The 20,790-nt window shown below is 44.0% G+C and overlaps 1 protein-coding gene across 1 annotated transcript in view; it reads right to left on the bottom strand.

The window, feature by feature from the left end:
• The window catches only part of CCDC148 (coiled-coil domain containing 148), a 54,990-nt gene extending 38,714 nt beyond the window's left edge, over window positions 1-16,276 (bottom strand). Inside the window, exons 1-7 of the mRNA XM_054381262.1 lie at window positions 16,261-16,276; window positions 15,752-15,873; window positions 10,506-10,609; window positions 9,852-9,934; window positions 9,547-9,692; window positions 9,204-9,299; window positions 8,932-9,113 (exon numbers count right to left, since the gene is read on the bottom strand). Of these exons, the coding sequence (XP_054237237.1) occupies window positions 8,932-9,113; window positions 9,204-9,299; window positions 9,547-9,692; window positions 9,852-9,934; window positions 10,506-10,609; window positions 15,752-15,873; window positions 16,261-16,276 (749 nt within the window). The remainder of the gene's footprint in view (window positions 1-8,931; window positions 9,114-9,203; window positions 9,300-9,546; window positions 9,693-9,851; window positions 9,935-10,505; window positions 10,610-15,751; window positions 15,874-16,260) is intronic.
• Window positions 16,277-20,790: the final 4,514 nt, after the last annotated feature.

Raw genomic sequence — 20,790 nt, 5'->3', positions numbered from 1 at the left:
AAACCAGTCAGCCCCAGCAGAACATCAGAAGGGAGAAGGATTTCTACAAACCTGACCTTTCAGTAGGCTCACAACCCTGCCTCTGCGAACTGCAGGCTGGAGCAGAGATGAGAAATCTCAGAATCATAGAATGTTGGGAGGTGGAACAGACCTCCAGAGATCTTCAGGTCCAACCCCCCCTGCCAAAGCAGGATCACCTAGGGCAGGCCACACAGGAACACATTCAGGTTGTCTTTCAAAGTCTCCAGAGAAAGAGACTCCACAACCTCTCTGGGCAACCTGCTCCAGTGCTCTGTCAACCTCACAGCAAAGAAGTTTCTCCCCATGTTGAGGTGGAACTTTCTGTGTTCTAGCTTATATCCATTTTTCCTTGTCCTACTACCAGGCACTACTGAAAAGAGCCTGTCCTCTTCCTCTTGGCACCCACCTCTCATATATTTATAGACAGTAATAAGGTCTCCTCTCAGCCTTCTCTTCTCCAGACTGAACAGTCCCACTTCTCTCAGTCTGTCTTTATAGGAGAGATGTTCAAGTCCCTTAATCACTCCTGTAGCTCATCATTGGGCCCTCTCCAGTAGATCCCTGTCTTTCTTGGTTTGGGGAGCCCAAAACTGGACACAGTATGGCAGGTGTGGTCTCACCAGGGCAAAGCAGAAGGAGACAAGAACCTCCCTAGACTTGCTGAACACAGTTGTACTAATGCACCCCAGGATACCATTGGCCTTCTTAGCCACAGGGCACATTGCTGTGCCATAGATAATTTTGATTGACTAATTAAACAAAGCAAACCTATATTGCTTTTCTAACACAATCATTTGTTGTGCCACCATTCAAGTGAATGGTTCCTTTCTTAAGCTGTCTTTTCATGGAGGAGTGATATCAACTTTCCCAAACCTGTGACATTAGTGAGCAGTCACACCAGACAGAAAACACAACATGCAAAGGGAGATGATGATCAGTCTCTATCACTGAGCACTAAATAAGTGATCACAAGGTGATGTGAAGTGATGGTATCTGGATGTAGCTAAAGGAGAAACCAGTTTACAAAGCAACTCTGACACCCCTAGCCTCATCAGCAAAGCCTAAGATTGAGAACTTGCCAAAACAGTAGGTGCAGCAATCAGCAGCATCCATGCATTTCAGAAATTTGGGTAGCAAGAAGGAACATAAACCCAAAGCACAGCATCACAGGTTTGGGTGTAGCAGATTAGATTTCACCCTCAATCTGACCCTGGGCCTTGGAGGGATTAACGCCAGGCTTTTGTTGCAGCAGCACTGAGTCAGACCAAAAGGTCTCTCCATCCCACTGACCTGTTTTCAGAGGTGACTAAAAGCTTAGGGAAAATTAAAGCAAGGTAATTATATGACTCTGCCCTTCCCCCCAGAAAAATTCCTGCAGCCTCCAACTGTTTGCAGCTCTGGGACTTCCTGAGCCAGCAGCCCTCTCACCTCTCTGGATACAGCTAGTAATCAGAGGTTCCTTCCTCCCCACTTCCATTCTTCATCCTCTGACTTTCAGGGGGAAAAAAAAAAATAAGAAAACCAACAAACATTCTTATCCTACTCTAACATTTTCAACACAGAATCATCATTCCAGGATCAGAATGGTGGCTACTGAATGAGAGCCAAGCTTGGGGAAACATTACAGCTACTATTCCCTAGGCATGAACACCTCGTTTCTCAGACTCTCTGTGTACTGTTTCTGTATTTTGTTTTTCTTTGAATAAATGTTAGGAGTTACTCTTGCCTTTTGTGCAAGTAGCACCATAATAAAGATGGCCAGATAAGGAGAAACTGCCTCCTACCTCCTTTGATATGCTCCAATAACACTATCAGTGCTACAAACTCTCCCACCCCCCCACCAAATAAACAAACAAACCAACCTCAAACCAAAACAACAAAGCAGAGTTCTGCAATAACGATGTTTGGGTTATACACAGAGAGAGTCCAGTCATGGAAGGGGTTTTTGTAGGAAACAGGAAGCACTAACTCTTGGCTGGTCCACTCTGGTAGCGCTCCTGAGGAGCTTTTCTGTTTATCAGTAGAGTAAAATGAAAGCGACACGTGAAAAAATAGCTTTGAAAAAGCCTGAGGTGTCCTTAAGACAAAGAGCACACACTGACACTTTGGTGTTTGCTTTTCCACACAGGAGAAGGGTTCACAGTCTGCATTTGTTGGCAGCTCTAGAATAATTCACAAAACACAGCCAGCAAAAAAACAGAACTCAAGAGCAAGCCCAAACTTTGAGCAGGCAGCTCACAGTTCACTCTCCCAGGGTGGTGAGCAGAGTGTATAAAGTCTTATCACTCCATCACACCTTATCTTGCCTCCCCAGACTTCAAACATCACTGTATGGGAATGTGTCAGGGCACAGCACTGCAAGCTCCTACAGTGGAGCTCCTCATCCTTCTGCAGATACAGATTTAGAAGTAGCAGCACTATACTAATAACACTGTCTTGGAGAATCATTAGTTAGCTAAAATTAATAAAGCTGTGGAAGGAGATTGCTTCCCTCTGCAAGTTGCACAAGATAGATAGGTATTATTCATACTTGCCACTTACTTCCCTTTTTCTTCTTATAAATTGCATGAAATCTCTGACAAACCATTTCTAGGGCCCAGCTCACTGCTGTTGCAGCCAGCCAGAAACGGAGGTGGCTTTGAAAGGAGGGAGAGAAAAGATTGAGCTCCTGTTAAAAAAGAAAAAGTTTATTTGCAGCGACCGTCAGCTACCAAGTAAATGCTGCAGCCAATGCAAGTGAAATGACAGCAGCAAAGGCAGAATGGCCATGGAAATGTTTCCTTGCAGGTGACTGCTTACATCTCCCAAGCCAGACAGAGAATATGGATGCCTGAGCCCAGTGTTTTTCATAAGCTAAGTCTAAAGAAGAAGTAGTGCCCCAGAAAGTGAAATAGGGCTCAGGAATCCTTCACAGAGGGAACTGCTGCAGCAATATCTTACAGCTTTCAAGCTGCAGTGCTCCAACAGCAGGCACAGTTCTCCAAAGACAAGAATTTACTGCCTCTAAGAAAAACCTCATGCAGCTGATCCTCTGAAATTAATGTTTTAAACTCTTCATTTTTCTCTAGAGGGAGCTTTTCTATGAAATCAGTTCATTTATTAATTTTAGAATCTCTGTGTCATAGATTGATGTTCTGAGATATAGGCTTTCTGAAGAATACCTTTAATGAACCAATTAATTATTCTTTGCTACAATTTAAATCTCTTCCACTGCAACTGTTCCTACTCATGATGAACTGAGTAGAAAAATACTTTCCCCCCACCTCCCCCAAGAAAGCATCTGGCATCCTTGTCTTTTCAGCCCCAATATTTTATTTGTCTGTTAGGAGAACTGCCATAACCCCCTGCTAGCCTTTACTCAGAGAGAGTACCAACCATCCTAGAGAACGTTTACTAAAGTAGGGGTTGGATCTCAAACTACTTCTTTGCAACTTCTGAAAGAAATCAGTAATCCTCTTCTGGGAGTCCTGGTAGCCCTCAGTATGGTGCTGCTTGAAACCTTACTTTGGTGACAGCAATGAGACAGGTCTAAGAGCTGAGATTCTCTTTCCTAACAATCTGCCTTAGATATTTCTGGCCATACAGGCTTGTGAAGGAACGCAGGTCTCTGTCTAAGGCAGAGTAAGATACAGCCTGGTCAGGAAACATTGTGCCATGGACTCGAGAGCAGGGAAAGCTGCAGATTCTGTGCTCTGAAGGCCAGCCTGGTGATTTCTGCCTCCCATATCTGACCCTTCCCTCTGACTTGTCTGTTCCTCTAACAGCCAGCTAGCAAGGGATCTCTGCACACCTCGGGGACAAGACGGAGAAAACCAAGGTCTGTGGAAGACACACTGGGGAGCGGTGAGCTATAGCTAAAGCCACAAGTAGTTTATTGTAAGCCCAGACAAACTGACTGCCACTGCCTTGGTTTGTCAGCTGTGCCAGAATTTGTCAGCTGGGCTGAGATTTTGTCAGCTGTTCAGAGACAAACAGCCAAAAAGAAAAAAAGGCAGCATGATTCAGCCCAGTGTATTCATACCCATTCAATGTGAGGAGAATTCCAAACTAGCTTGCCTGCCTGCCCTCAAGATGTGCCTCCCTTCAACGGCTGTAAAATTCCAGAAAGGAAGAGCTAATCTCGGATGAGTTCGAGCAGTGCCAACACATTTACAGGAATATTTAGGCTGATATCAGGCTTATTCACTGTCAAGATATTGACAAACTTTCACAAGGCTGAAAGCATGACCTGAATTTGCAATGGAGTGCTTGCTTTCCTTCCATGTATCATTCTGCTAGAAAACAGAGCCATCTTTATTTTGTGTCAGAACCGAAACACAGCAATTGTCTTGTGCTCCACGGCCCTGAGGCAGCTGCTTCCTTTGAAACAGATTCACCCTGCAGTCATCTCTGGCTTCACACATGCTAAGGAATACAGACAACTGGGAAGGAAAGGTCCCCTCTCCACCCTGGAACCACCTCCCCAGACCCTTTGCAACAGCGATGGATACTCCTGTGGAACCTCCAGGCACACAGACAGCCACGATGCCACCAAGTGAGATGTTAACCTCCCTGACCATTAATTATGTCAGTCACTGATTGTTGTACCAGAAACATCCTGGGAAGAGGCCTGAAAAGAGGAACTGAATTTTCTGGACTTAATCCTAATACCCCTGAATGGCTGCTAGAGAGGGTACAGGGCTGAACACGCCATACTCCATTCATCCTTCAGTTGGCTAAATAATTCAGAACTCCTTAGAAACCATTCACCCCCCCCAAAAAAAAAAAAAAAAAAAGTAATGGTGTTTAGAGAGTCACCAGCTACAGCAAACACATCCCTTCCAAATTCACATCTCATGGGATAACTCAGGGCTTGGGTATTTCTCAAACACAGACATCTGGTTCTTAGCAGCAGCAAAAGCAGCTAATTTAGAATATAAAACATCCCATATTATGCTTGGGAAAAAAAACCCCAACAACCAAAGTCTTCCTTTCTGAAAGCAATAAATGCTGTAATACACATTTCAGAAGGGCTGGAAAGCACAGAATCACAGAATTGTTGGGGTTGGAAGGGACCTCAAAGACCACCTAGTTCCAACCCCCCTGCCATGGGCAGGGACACCTCACACTACAGCAGGTTGCTCACAGCCACATCCAGCCTGGCTGCAAAAACCTCCAGTAATGAGGCTTCCACCACCTCCCTGGGCAACCTGTGCCAGTGTCTCACCACCCTCATGGGGAAGAATTTCTTCCTAAGGTCTAATCTAAATCTACCCTCCACTAGCTTGGATCCACACAAAGAATATGGCAGAATATTACTGTATTCTGATCTTAATTTGGAAATTCTGTGTACATTTTCCCTACTCTTTGCTCAGACAATCTGAGCAGTTGAACAACAAGGTGTGGAACACCAGAAGGCTGCTATCAACTTCAGGTCTCTTTACTGTACATTCAAGCATGTGACAGGAGAGGAAGAATGATAGAGAATCCTCAAAGTGACTAAGTTATGTTATCATAATTGTTCTACTGAACAAATCACAGAAGTGAGAAAAATAACATATTGCAGGAGCCTGTTTGGTATCTCCGGGCACAGAGCAGTGATGATAATTGCAAAGGCTTCGTTAAGGCTGCATTCATCAGTACAGTGGATACACACCAAGGTCACAAACCTGCCACTCAATTCTTGACAGGATTGCTGGATCAAAGTTAGCTTGATGAATTATAGAACACTTAAACCACAAGGCAAACCCATAACATATTTGCATGCAAATTAGTCCATGTAAGTGTAAGAAGTGACAAAGAGTGTGGTGTCCTTCACAAAACTCAGATTTTTTTGGAAGTAAGCAATAGTACAAGAACAAAGTCTTGCTTTTCTTCATGGAAAACACATTTTATCATTGCTTTGCATAAAACCACAGAAACAAAAATGAGCAACACATGCCATCCAGAGGGACCTTGAAGGCTGGAGAGGTAGCCCCAGGCCAACCTCCTGAAGTTCAACAAGACCAAGTACAGGGTCCTGCATCTGAGTTGGGACAATCCCAAGCACTGATATAGGCTGGGCAGGGACTGGCTTGAGAGCAGCCCTGACAAAAAGGACTTGGGGGTGCATGTGGACCAGAATGGATGAGGATGAGCTGTCAGTGTGCACCTGCAGCCAGAAAGCCAACCACATCCTGGGCTGCAGCAAGAGGAGTGTGGCCAGCAGGTCAAGGGAGGTGATTCCCTCCCTCTGCTTCACTCTGGGGAGACCCCACCTGGAGCACTGCATCCAGTTCTGGAACCCCTGCTTACAGGAAAGATCTGGACATGCTGGAACATGTCCAGAGAAGGGCCATGGGGATGATCAGAGGGATGGAGCTCCTCTGCTATGGAGACAGACTGAAAGAGTTGGGGCTACTCAGTTTGCAGAGGAAAAAGCTCCAAGGAGACCTTCTTGTAGCCTTCCAGTATCTGAAGGGGGCCTACTACAAGAAAGCTGGGGAGGGATTTTTTAGCGTGTCAAGTACTGATAGCACTGGGGGGAATGGAGCAAAACTGGAAGTGGGTAGATTCAGATTGGATGCTAGGAAGAAGTTCTTCACCGTAAGGGTGGTGAGACACTGGAACAGGTTGCCCAGGAAGATAGTAAAAGCCCCATCCCTGTCGGTTTGAAGGCCAGGCTGGATGGGTCTCTGAGCAACCTGATCTAGTGTGAGATGTCTTGCCCATGGCAGGGAGTTGGAACTAGATGATCCTTGAGGGCCTCTCCAGCCCTGACAATTCTATGATTAAAGATTTGGAGATTGGAAGGCAAACAAGCCAGAGACCAAGATCTATCTTTAAATAAAATGCCTCAGACATTGCTGGTGGTTCATTTATGATTTCATGCATCTGCAGCTAACAATAACTGTCAGGCACTGGTCCAAACGGGGTCAGTTTTCCTACACAACCTACCCTCACATCCCATCAGCAGATTGCTGACACAGCCACCAACACCAGGCACTTCTTTCAGCTACATTCATTTCCTTTTTCTTGCCTAGATATCAGAACTTAATTCCTTCAAAGTACCACTGCATACTTTCATGCCCACCACTGATTTTTCTTTCCCTTACAAATATGGTAGTTTAAGTCTTGAGGGTGCTTAATTACCAGTGCAGAATTAGCTAACTCAGGAACCCAATTCAAACCTGGTGTGTGATCAATGAAAAGACCACAGTAGATTTTCCAGCCTTTTTCATAGATTCTGTCACCTCCATGGCTGTTTGTCTATTATTCAGTAGCACACATGCTGTGTGGATCAAGGGATTTAAATGTATGAGTTTTCTCCCAAGTTGTGTTGATCATGAACACCAACCCACTTTTAATTAAAACCACTAGAAAGACTTTGTGCATATTTAATGATTTAACATTTGTCAGAGATTTTCTCACATAGGTTGTCAAAGCTTCTTCCATAACAGCAACTGTAACCAAATACCAGAGAGCAAAGGAACTGCTGTAAACTTGCCACCTGTTATTTAACAAATGTTATAACTATGTGAAAGATCAGAACAATTTTAATAAGTATTGTGTTCTTACAGCTCCCACAGTGTCAGGTAACAGAAGAAGAACCACCTACAGAATATCTGTACAGTTAATACAACCCTAAGTAGATTATAACACATCCCTTCCTATGGGATCCAACACCTTACACCTGCTCCAGCACCCCCAAAATGCTTCAGCAGCAGTGGCAGGAGATTTAAGAGCAGTGCTGTTGGTGCACACGGAGGAAGAGGGAGATTTAGAAGCAGCATGTAATTGTTTTACCCAAGAAACTTCAGGACTTTCCTGCTCTCTCCACTTTCTTCTGCCCAGGCTTCAAACAATTCTACTAACCTTCCTATTAGTCTTCTTAAAGCCTGATGCCATTCTAAGCCAGAGGAGTATGAGGAGATAGTAAAAAGAATTCAGGGCTGCTCCAGTATCTGCAGGTCAGCATCTCCAGACTCAAGTTAGCCTCAGCAGAATCACAGAATGGTTTGGTTTGGAAGGGACCTTAAAGATGATCTAGTTCCCACCCCCTGCCATGGGCAGGGACACCTCCTACTAGACCAGGTCGCTTAAGGTGCCATCCGACCTGGCTTTGAACACAGCAAAGCTAAGCTATAGAATCAACCAGGTTGGAAGAGACCTCCAAGATCATCCAGTCCAACCTACCACCCAGCCCTATCCAATCAACCAGACCATGGCACTAAGTGCCTCATCCAGGCTTCTCTTGAACACCTCCAGGGATGGTGACTCCACCACCTCCCTGGGCAGCCCATTCCAATGGCCAATCTCTCTCTCTGTAAAGAACTTCCTCCTAATATCCAGCCTATGCCTCCCCTGGCACAACAGTCTATAGCCATGCAGGTAATGTTACACTTCTTGATCATTATAAATATTTGAGGCATTTCTACAAACATTTTAGTTAGCAGAAAATTTTCTCCTCCTTTTTGGTTATTCTGAATCCAAGCTACATACCCTTCTTACATTTCTTTAAGAGAATTACTGCAGTGATCCAAAACTTGTGAAAAAAAATGGTCTGTTTATCTGCTTTATAGATAAAAACATTCTAGCTCTCTCTCAGAAAGACTCCTTTTTCCTAGCATACATTTGAGAGTAATTACCACACAGAAAGAATCATTTTTATTCATACGAGGGCACATGAAGAGGACATTTGATGCACAGCAGACTGTTGGTTCTTTAATCCCCAGAACTTTTCACTGATCATTTCAGATGAGAGCTTTGGAAGGGACTGCCTCAGTTCCCCTGGGCTGTCTAGCCCCAGAGAGCAGGACAGAGCTCTTGGCTCTCAGAAGTTAGAACCAACTCTAATAGCAAAGGCAACTGCAGCACCTGTAGGTTACAAAACACATCATAGCCATGTACTTTACACCCGGCAAAAAGAAACCCCAAGCCAGACATCATTACCTATGTAAAACTTCTAACTGCTGGTCGATCTCCTGGAGCTTAGACCAGAAGCCGCTGGCAAGCTTTTGGTATTCACTGATAACCAAGGTCTTCAGATCAGGGTAGGGGCATTCCAAAGACAGGAGGGCTGAAGGAACTTCAAGGCAAACTCCATTTATCTCTTCAAAAGAATGTGCTAATGCCTGCGATGAAAAAACGCTGCTCAGACTACCCTGCATTGTATTTTCTCTCTCAAACACACCTTGCCAATTAAGCTTACAAAGCTTGCTTACTTTTGTTTTATAGTCCTCAAGCTCTCTTTCCAAAGCCAGGCTTTCATGGCTAAGGAGTTCCAAGATTGCTTTCTGGTGCTTCTTCACAAATTTGATCTAGTTGATGAAACAGATTACTGTTACTTCTTTTGTCGTGTTTCAGCAGGAAAGCTCTTCTTTTAGTAACCAAGAGCCTGATTCCCAGTCCTGCACAGCTTGTACAGACTTCAGTGATTTACACTGTGGCAAGTAGAGAGGTTACTGGATGCTCTGAATGTCAGTTACACTCTCCAAGCATTACATAAAAACGAAGTGCTAAATATACTGTGATAATAAATTGTCAAAGCAAAGTTAAAATACCAACTTGCTGTAACATCTCAGCTGGATTGATCTTAGCTTTCAGGCAAGACAGCATTTCAGACAGCCTGGATTTCAACTGCTCCCTCAGCTGCCAGATAGGAGCTACAGTATCTCCTCGGAACGCAGCCCGCTCCTTTGATAAGCGATGCTCTAGATCCAAAAAATCAAACAGAAAGCTTTCTCAAACACACAAAATGTTATACAGCACTGTGCTTTCTAATCTACACCTGTCGAGAGGGGCATTTTAAAACTCAAGTAATCAAGATAATGTCTTACTTGTTATAGTCAAAATTAATAAAAAATTCTTACCCAAGTCTCTCATATCGACAAAAAAGTTGTGCTTATGGCTTTCTTCATCAAGAAAAGTCTTTATTTCTGCTTCTGCTTTTTGCCTGGAAGGTATGAAAGAGTTTTACAGAAGCTTTAATTTCTTATTCATGAAGTCTTCAAGAACGATAAGCCTCAAATACTCTAATAAAGTAAATTTGCCTGGGAAGGTGTGAAGTGCAGGACTTGGACATGAAGGTGGCATAGAAGACGCTGCCTCCTCTGAGCAAAAAATGCTTTTGTGGATCTGCTGTACATACAATACACAAGCTAACAGAAAAAAAAAAATCAATACCAAAGCTGCCTGTTGGGTGTACTCAATATGCACACCCAGGGAGACTCTGAAGAAAGTGTCTGGAAACCTCTGCTGCTCTCACAAATACATGAGATCATCACAGAGAGGTGCATGCAGAACATCATCCATTTTGTTCTCCCCTGCTTTTGTGTGCTCTCTTTATGTCTTCATATTCCTTTCAATGCAGGTCACAACTCTCACACCATGCACAAAAAAATATCTCCAGTTCAGGTATTTTAATCTTTTCCTCTCAATGCCTCTTGAATCAAGGGTGTCACACCAGAATCTGTTCACTGAAGACTTTCTCTAACAATGGCTAATTAAGATTCCTCAGCTCTTACCTGTTCTCACTCAATCTTTTATGCTCTTGCCACCACACTTGCTGGTGCTGTTTCAGCAGCATTTGCTCTTTTTTATTTTTTAAAACTTGCCTGTTTTTTTTAATCTGCAGGGGAAAAAAAATTAAAGCTTGTAAGTGTTTGGAATCTATTCAATAGCTTTATCAATTGCCTTCATGTGGAAGGTTTTAGCTACAGAACAGTGAACCTAAAAGCTTTATTCCAAACTGTGTTTCTTCTAGAGAACAGGTTCATATCTAACCAGTTTTCATGAAAAAAAAAAAATCCATTTCAAATCCCAATTAAATGAGAAAAGAAAGTGGAAAAAAAAAAAGCAGTCCATGTTCTTCTTCCCCTTTTTCTCCTTTTTTTCCCCCCATCCCTATTTCCCAGGAGGTGAAGGGGGAAAGATGAGTATGAGAAAAAAAAAATCACCTCCTTACAGGTGGGAAGATGAAAGGGGGAGAAAGCATCTCTGCCAGCTAAAAGAATTTCAAAAATTGATTACTAAAAGAGTGCTTTTTTCAAAATGTATCCAATTAAAGAGGCTCTGAAACTGTCTAAGGGCTTCACAAAAACATTGCTTCCAACCACAGATGAAATAGAAATACTTGCTTTTGAGACAGATGGAGTTCCTGCTTGAACTAGAGGAAAAGCAGTCAGGGAAAGGCTGATGAGGCGGTAGCCAGATGACTCTGGCCAAGCAACAATGCAGGAAAAAAGATCAGAAGAAGATTGGCTGCCAGAAGCCCCTGAGACAAGTCAGTTCTCTCTGAACCTCCTGCCATCACAACTGTGTTCTGGCCTCTCAATGGATCCTCAGGACAAAGCAGCATTTCAGTTCAGAACTGGCGCTCTTCCTGCTCCTTCCCTTTTTGCTGCCTTGCCACTGCCTTCCCCCACATCACCTGCCCCAGGCAACTCCTAGTGGCAAACCCCCTTCTGACTCCAGGGGCTCCCACAATTCACACAAAGCCCCCTTCACTTCTCCTCCCCATACTTCCTACAGACACATTCTGCTGCAGAATAGTAGGAAGACAAGAAAAAAATTGCAATCTCTTGGCCTAGGTTACTACTGGAGTGACATCTTCACTTGTTTCTCCCTGGTCTAGTTTAGGAAAGAAAGAACCTTCTGAGTCACAAATGCTGGTTCTCCACTTGGCTCAGGTGGAAGCAATCTGTTTGAAATGCTCAGCCACCTTTCCTGCCTGCAAACAGCTGGAATAAACCAAACTTCACCTGCTCTGTGTTCACATGCAGGACGCAAAAGCAAACCCCTCCAGACATGCTGTCTGTGCCCTCCGTGGCCAGGCAGGTGGTACCAGCAGGCTGCTCCAAGGGGAGCTCTACAACTGCTCTGCAGCACTGACACAGGTAAGCAAGAATCCCATCACTTCTCAAAGCACAGCCCCTCCTTCACCCACCACCAAAGCTAAAACCTTACTTTAAAGCAGAACACCTGAAACGCTGAAGCTAGAAACACTTACACCTCTCACATGAAGCCGAGATTAAGAAGCCTGGTTGAATACAGCTGGTTGCTAGACCATCACATAAAGAGGAACCACAAGTAGAAGGTGGTGAACCCACTGTGGCTTTACAGCAGCCCTGCTTTAGTGGTGTCACCTGGGTAAGAAGCTGCAGCAGGGGCTATGGAGAGGACAGTGAATGAGAAACAAGGGGTTGATAGGAAGGCCTGCGTGTGACTGTACCATGGGAGAGCTTGGGAACACCTGGTTTACGCCTTCCATCAGCACATTACAATGCTTTTCAATCAAAGATAATGTCTCCTTATCTTTATTGCTTACATATCTTCACGTTTAAAAAGTTACTTATTGCTTCCTCTCATCATTAGGTGCTTAAGAGCAAACTTAGCAAACAAAGTGCTATATTTAAAGCCATTTGAAATTACACACATCTTTAAATCCATTCTCAAACTGAAATGATTTTAGATTATTTTAACAGCAATGACATTTATGTATAGCTGCTGCAGTATTAGCTTTTTCTTTTTTTCCTGTAGGTGTTGCATTTTTCTTTCTTAGGCAGCCAGCAGCTGATTCACCATTTGCTGCTCTGGCTCTGCCTCAGTGGGGGAGCAACCCAGCACTCAGAACATGGAGAGCCTGAATCAGCAACAAAGGGAATAGGTGGGCACACATTCTATTCTGTGGAGCTTTCAGCACATCTATTTTACTACCTACTCAACTGGAAAAGGCTTGAAAAGGTGAAACACCAAAAGATGATGACAAATTAGTTTAAAGCTTGAATGAATTCAGTAGAATTTTGCACTGCCAATCTAGGAGGAAACATCTGCCAGAGCTTTTGCTCTATTATACTTAACCTGCATTAAAGGGAACAATGCTATAAAGGAAGTAGGTATTTTTGCTTTCATTCACTGTCACCCTTTTCTATTTTAAATATGAAGAGAAGCTTCATGAGCAACCCCTTGGTTTGTTGCAAGGCTTCAGGACAGAAGACTGAGCTAGTAAATGATGCTTCTACATATTCCACGTACTGAGATTTAAGAAACAGCATCAGAACAAAGGAGCACAGGGTGACGTTACCAACCAACAGAGCTCGTTTCACAGCTCTTGTTCAAAGACTTTCTAAATATGTTTTAGACATTTAAAGAAATTTGGGGGTTGTTAGAATCACACAGAACATTAAGGGTTGGAGGAGACCTCCAGAGACTGAGTCCAACCTCCTCTGCGCCAAAGCAGGATCACCTAGGGCAGAACTTCATCATAATCCCATGTTTCTCCAGCAGATTTTCTTTTGAACTCTGCAATCCTGTCTGAATGAAGACTCTCAATTATATTTTATACGCATCAGAGACATCATCTGATCAGGTCTCCCAGCTATCCACACAGGAATACTTCAGGCACTGCATTTGGCATGTTTTCCACACACTTCAGTGCAGCCTTTGATTCCAAAGGCCATCCTGCTCAGAGGAACAGCCAAGGACAGGAGAGACAATAAATGGCCAGGCTAGCACAGGTTAAGCACACAAATGGTGTTACCCTTGCTGGAGTTGCAGTTTCCTGAACAAGCACTCAGGTAACATTCCTGCTGCAAGGAACTGTTTTGAATCTGCCATTTCCCTCCCCTCTTGTTTTTTTTGTCTCTCAGCCTAAAGGAACTATTTCAGCTGAATGTGAATCTGTCAGTTTCACACTTCTTCCTGTAAAGGTGATGATGTTTTTTAGCCACCTAACACTCAGCAGTGAAGCAGTTGTACACTAAAAGCAGCTCACACGTATTGGGGACTGGAGCATGTGCCTTATGAGGAGAGGCTGAGGGACCTGGGGCTTTTTAGTCTGGAGAAGAGAAGACTGAAAGGGGATTTAATAAATGTTTATAAATATCTGAGGGCTGAGTGTCAGGAGGGAGGGGACAGGCTCTGCTCAGTTGCACCCTGGGATAGGACAAGGAGCGATGGATGTAAGCTGCAGCACAGGAGGTTCCACCTCAACACAAGAGGGAACTTCTTTACTGTAAGGGTCACAGAGCACTGGAACAGGCTGCTCCCCAGAGCTGTCGTGGAGTCTCCTTCTCTGGAGACTTTCAAGGCCTGTCATGGATGCATTCCTCTGTGACCTGAGCTAGATTGTATGGTCCTGCTCTGGCACGGGGGTTGGACTCAATGATCTAATTGTGTCCCTTCCAACCCCTGACATCCTGTGATCCTGTGACCACTCCATAGCATAGAATGTTGGTCTAGAAACTATTTCCACACAACTGTGAACACCCATAGCCAGCAAGACATGCTCCAGAGAGGTTGGAGTCTTCTTGTGGGATCAATGCACCCCTAGCTAGTTTGTGGATGACACCAAGCCTTCCCATACATTTGGGGTTGCTGTTTAAGGAGCTTGTTGCCAAAAATATTCAATGTTTTCCCTGTGTTTGTAGGTAACGTTGGAAGTGATCAGAACCACCTTGTCAGAATGGCACAAAATTAAAAATAACAGTAGCAATAATAATAATAAATAAATCTTTAAAAAATCATTATTTCTCCAGTGCTGCATGCAACTGAGACTGACGAGACAGGAGATACACATTCAGAGGACAGCCTGGGAAGCAAGACACTTCATGATGATGCTCCAGCACAACAGTTTTTAAAAGCTACCTCCAGGCTGCTTCTACCCAGCAAGGTCTGGCTGCTCTCAAAGCCACTGTAGGTCTCAGAACCCACTCCAGTCTGACTGCCAACAGCACAGTGTCACACAGCAGCTGGTCAGTGTCACTGGAACCTCCACAGCAACCAGCAGCAGCCAGCTCAGGGCCACGACTGCTGAAACTACCTATCCCAGAAGTGTGCCACAAAGATATCTGAACAGCTCCACTCTGATCTGCAGCAGGACCCAAGAGTTAGGTTGTCATGGCATGTGGGAGCTTAGCTGTGTCTCCACCAAATGTGCCTCTGAAGACATTGTTTGTCTTGAGCATCAAACCCAAGCTAATGAACCAGGCCAGATCCAACCCTGCTGGCTACAACAATGGAGCAGGCAAAAAGTGTTGCAGATAAACAAGGTACCCCAGAGCTGACATGGCCAAGTAAAATTTGTACTTGGTCTTCTTTCCAGCTTGACAGCCCCAACTTCTGCTGCTGCTTCAGTTCTGGTGGTGATCTTGTTTTATCCACATATTATAAATCATCATTCTTGATAAAAATGAAGTTTTTATTAAACTTCACTCATATTAAGTAGACTATCTTATTATTTACCACCTGGGTCATGCTGCAGCTATTTGTACCTCTCTATCTAGCTCTACACTTCACATTTTAGGGCTAAAAACTCCCTCTTAATTTTCTTTTCAAGATCTACCTCAGCTTGACTTCTTGAAATCCTCTCTTCATATCCTTTTGGTTTATTTCTTTCTGGATCAACATCCCCTTTCCATTTATTCCCCTAAATTCTTCATCACCCAGCATTTTGAATAGTTCATGTAATGAGTCTGGATTACTTTCCTCAAAGCACTTGAATACAACTTCTTTTCCTGTCTTTTTAAGAAACAGAAACCTCACACATTTGGAATCTCTTGATTCAAAGGAACTCCACACTTGGACATTAATAATGTCCAAATCAGCATAACCCTAACTGTGAGAAACTCTCATCCTTTGCCCTTTTTTGCTGAACACTGTCACAGCAATTTGTTATTGTTGTTCATTCCCAGATTCCCTGGGGCAGGGAAAAGAAACACAATCACTGCATTTTTAAATCATTCCCATTACAAACAGCACAAAAACATCATACCTTTAACTGAATTTCTGCAGATACCATTTTTTCTGCTGCAGCAAGTTCATATAGATGTTTGTAGTCAACAGGTTTATACTTCTGGCTGTAAAGGCCATTTCTTATAGGAACCACCAGGTTTTCTAGTCACATAAAACACACACAGAGTCATTTCAAAGTCTGGAGAACTATTTCAAGTGTGAGTGATAAAATAAAAGCATTACAGACAGAGCTTAGAAACAGTATGTTTTTAAACATTTAAGAGTTTCCACAACAAAGAGATTGTTAGTTGGTGAATCAGGATTTAGAGCAAACATAAGCTGTTAGAAATTATATATGTTAACCATTTGCCTGTTCACAAACAGTTTCTTAAAAAGTGTTTTTTAATATAGGAACTTAAAGAATAATTCACATTAAATTGGGTTTACTGGGTTTGGTCTCCACTAAACTTCTGTAGGCTCTGGGAAAATAACGTACATCCTTATGAAATAATAAAAAACCCCCAATAAATTGCAAGGAAAACATCATACTTGGTTCCTGCTGCATGCAGTATGGATTATAACATCTACTTTCTGCAGTCCTATCATCAGCATTTCAAAGACTGTTGTCCAAAACAGCCCAGAGGAAGCTCTGCTGGAAAAGCAGCTGAAGTCAAAGATTGCACCAAGCTGGTCTTCCACCACACATTGAAGATGCTTTCCAATGACCCCTTTGAGAAGTTTCACTGAGGGATTGCCATGTTCCTGACTCTGGCCTTCAAAAGCTGTTTTGAAGTTGGGTGTTTGTTATTGTAGCCCTGCTCTATCAGTTTTAGCCAAAGCAGGGCCATTTGATCTTCACAGACTCCCTCCTTGGGAGGTTTGGCAGGACAGCTTCACAGATCTGCATTTAATACCAACACCTGCTGATTGGAAATGACCATAGTCCCAAAGCTACTAAACAGACTTGCCTTCCTGTCCCACAGCAAGCTGGGCAGTTACCCACATCCCCAAAAAACAGTTACCTCTAGTTTACCCTGCTGTCCCCCTCTAAGCTTACATTCCCATTCTTAGAATCCACTGCCTTGATTCCTCTTCCTCCTCCCCAGCTTCCTAAGCATGGCTAATATCAACAATTCCTGGTCACTTAAACACAAAGCATATTATGTATACACTTAATACCAGGTGAGCCAAGGACTGAGCAACCAGATCACAATGAATCCAGCAAGCCAAGGCTGCAAGCCCTGTCTCAACACAACTGTCCACACAACAAGGCAGAAGCACCCTCAAGCACCCTGGACGCAGTGCTGCCCAATACCGACAGATTCTCCTGGCTCCTTGGCCTCCCACCAAAACAGCACAGCATCTTTCCTCCCCTCCCGTCATGATCCACAGTTTCCACGAGCAGTTTCACTCCCTGAACTCGAGAGGATACACCACCTACACAGAGGAAGGCTTTCTCCTTTCCTCCTGCTTGCCAGCCCTGCTTTCTTCGCTGCTAATCTTCTCAACACGCGAATTATTCCACCAACTCAGTGTTGTGCTAACCAGATTACAGCTTTGATCTTGCATTATGACTACTTTTTTATTCTCTATACACCTTAAGCAAAAAATGTCCCATGGTTTGATCCATTAACTTCTTCCCTTTTATCTCTCTCCTATGAGATTAGCAGGATCTAATCTCCTTTCTCCTAGATTTTTAGGCCTTTAGGTGGCTTTGTTGATCTGTGGGCTTTTATTCCCATCAATTCTCATCCCTAAATCACCAAGATTTTATGTGCAGATTTTTTTCTCATTCTCTTGGACAATGTTTACAGCACTGCCCAGCAGAAATCATGGAACATTATGGATGTTAGGAAGAAATCCTTCACAGAAAGAGTGATTTGCCATTGGAATGGGCTGCCTGGGGAAGTGGTGGAGTCACCATCCCTGGAAGTGTTTAAAATGGATGAGGCACTTAGTGGCATGGTTTAGTTGATGGTGTTGGGTGACAGGCTGGACTTCATGATCTCGAAGGTCTTTTCCAACCTGGTTAATTCTGTGATTCTGTGATCATCCCATGTTCAAAGAAGTAAAAGTTCTGCCACCAAACCCTCTGAAAAGCCTCTCATTCACTTGTTCCTCCTAAGCCTATTACCCCTGGCATTACTGTTCCCCCAAAGGCTTGCAGTCACTCCCAGCCTGCTAAAAGTCATTTCAGGCAGTGTCCACACACACCAGCAGCAGGGCAAGGTAGGAACTCCAGAGCAATTTCAGAACATTGCTCATTCAGGCAAATGCCTGGAGGCACCTGGGTTTGGAAGGCCTGATTGCCAACATCAGAGATCCTCAGCTAATTCCAGGATAGCACACTATGGTGCAGGTAAGTGTCAGCACAAAGGTGGGACACTGTCATCTTCCACAGGAGATAAAGATCTCACTCTCTCCCTGCAGCACCTCTTGCAACTGCTGCAGAGACCTCTAGGTGCCTAGTGCCAATGTTTTTGGAAGTGTTCCTACAGGCATGTCAATGCATGCATTGGCAAGGTCCTCAAGCTGCAGTCAGCTTTTAGCTTTGTCATGTGACATCCAATTCCTGATCTGAAGGAGTTGTTCAACCACCTTGCTAGCACAGAAGTCTCCCACCACTTTTACTGAGCTGTGGTAGAGACAGCCAAGGGTAGGAACCCCGTCTGAGTATGGTCCTCACAACTGCAATATCCTGACCAGTTTCCTTTGGTCTATGTCAGCATTGTCATCTCCTTCAGGTACTCAATGAAACTGCAGTTTGGTGTCCCTGTGTGACTGCTTCTCTAAGCCAGCTTTATTCCTCACTACAGCAGAGTAAGGATGAGAGACATGATCAAAACCCAAATCCCTATAATCTTCTTTGTACCCTTTCCTTCTCATAATACAAAGGAGGGTTGACAACCAAAAGCATGGAAAGAGGATGAAAAACGTGGAAGAGTAAACTGATGGACGTGAAAGAGTAATGAACACAGTGCAGAAAACAACTGGGAAGGGAGAAAGAACCATCCTGCTGAGTGAGGAGATGGAGAGAAGGAGGAATGCTATCAAATAACAAGGAGAGGCACTGTTTTGCTTTGGCTGGAGTGTCCTCATCTCTTCTAACCACATGAAAAAGAACCAGAGAACAGCAATTAAGCAGAAAGAATTTACTTAAAGAGGCTAAACTCAGTGGTACCTAGGTTAAAAAAAAAAAAAAAAAAAAAAAAAAAAATTCTTACTATGTTTGGTTTCTAAACAACAAGAAAAGCTTGCAGCAGATGTTTGGAAGCCTTAGAGATGTCTCTGAAAGCCCCAAGTTTAATTTAGCAACATAATCTGGTATTTTCTATGCTCTTAAAGTTTTATATAAAACTATACATACCTACGTAGAGAGCTAATGTAAGAGAAAGCAGGAACCTGAGAGACTTCCTCAGGTAACTCATCTTCACCAACTTAATGTCCCTCATGTCTGACAGAAGAATGACTGAAAGAGGATCCATTTCCAAACCTCTAAACCCAAATAATTGAATTTTGTCTCTGCTTTCAATGTGCTTTTTGCCTTTGACCTGTACGTCTGGACCTTATGAATCTCTGCTACTAATAATTCTGTTTCTTCTACTGGGGACGTAACTCTGAGAAGTTTTCTGAAGTCAGTAAGGTTTGTCCATGTGAGATCATAGAATCACAGACTCAAGAAGGTTGGAAGAGACCTCAAAGATCATCGAGTCCAACCTGTCACCCTAAACCTCATGCCTATCTAAACCATGGCACCAAGTGCCACGTCCAATCCCCTCTTGAACACCTCCAGGGATGGTGACTCCACCACCTCCCTGGGCAGCCCATTCCAATGGCCAACCACTCTCTCTGTGAAGAACTTTCTCCTCACCTCCAGCCTAAACCTCCCCAGCTTGAGACTGTGTCCTCTTGTTCTGGTGCTGGTTGCCTGGGAGAAGAGACCAACCCCCTCCTGGCTACAACCTCCCTTCAGGTAGTTGTAGACAGCAATGAGGTCACCCCTGAGCCTCCTCTTCTCCAGGCTAAACAGTCCCAGCTCCTTCAGCCTCTCCTCACAGGGCTTGTGCTCAAGGCCTCTCCCCAGCCTCGTTGCTCTTCTCTGGACATGCTCCAGCAATTCAACATCTTTCCTAAACTGAGGGGCCCACAACTGGACACAGTACTCAAGGTGTGGCCTAACCAGTGCTGTGTACAGGGGTACAATGACCTCCCTGCTCCTGCTGGCCACACTATGCCTGATGCAGGCCAGGATGCCTTTGGCCTTCTTGGCCACCTGGGCACACTGCTGGCTCATGTTCAGCTGCTGTCAACCAGTACCCCCAGGTCCCTTTCTGCCTGGCTGCTCTCCAGCCACTCTGACCCCAGCCTGTAGCTCTGCATGGGGTTGTTGTGGCCAAAGTGCAGCACCCAGCACTTGGATTTGTTGTCCAAACTCAGGGTCTTGTCATATAGGGTGCAAGTTTTGCATTTAATAGGTAACACACTGGATGAATCTTACATTTTTCCAAAGAGAATTAATTTTATATGTCTGTGTTTATGCACAGAGAAATATATACAGACCTGAACAGAAATACAAAATATGAGACTTCTGGATTTCAAAATGCCTTTCCCATGATTTTCTGTAACAAATACTAGCAAAAGCCTGAGGCAATGATAACAGTAAATGAAAATACTTGGCCTTTTGCTCCAGGACTGTAAAGCTTTAGCACACAGATCCTCAGTATTTTCACACAAGCCAGGAAGCTTAAAGGGATAAGGAATGGGCTTTTTCTTTCCAACCTGTCCTAGTGAAACTGGCCACTAGGTATCAGCAGAAAGATGTTTTCCATTCAGTATTAGGAGCACATTGGCAGGAGGCGATGTGTCTGACATCAAGGATGGGCAGGGGGGTCCCATATCAAACATCAGGGTAAATCCTGCAAAGCTGTCCCACGATCAGACCACCTCCAGGTCTGCCCTAAGGACTGTCATGTGCCTACAGAAGGTCTGGCAACGTGACTAGACCATGCCTCAGTATGGAAGGATGGTTTCTAGTCACCCCCCAGGGCAGTCCCCAGAATGACTGAGCCTTGAGGGCTG

The sequence above is a fragment of the Indicator indicator genome, chromosome 5, assembly GCF_027791375.1.
Source record: "Indicator indicator isolate 239-I01 chromosome 5, UM_Iind_1.1, whole genome shotgun sequence".
NCBI lineage: Eukaryota > Metazoa > Chordata > Aves > Piciformes > Indicatoridae > Indicator > Indicator indicator.
This window is presented reverse-complemented; position numbering and strand designations above follow the sequence as displayed.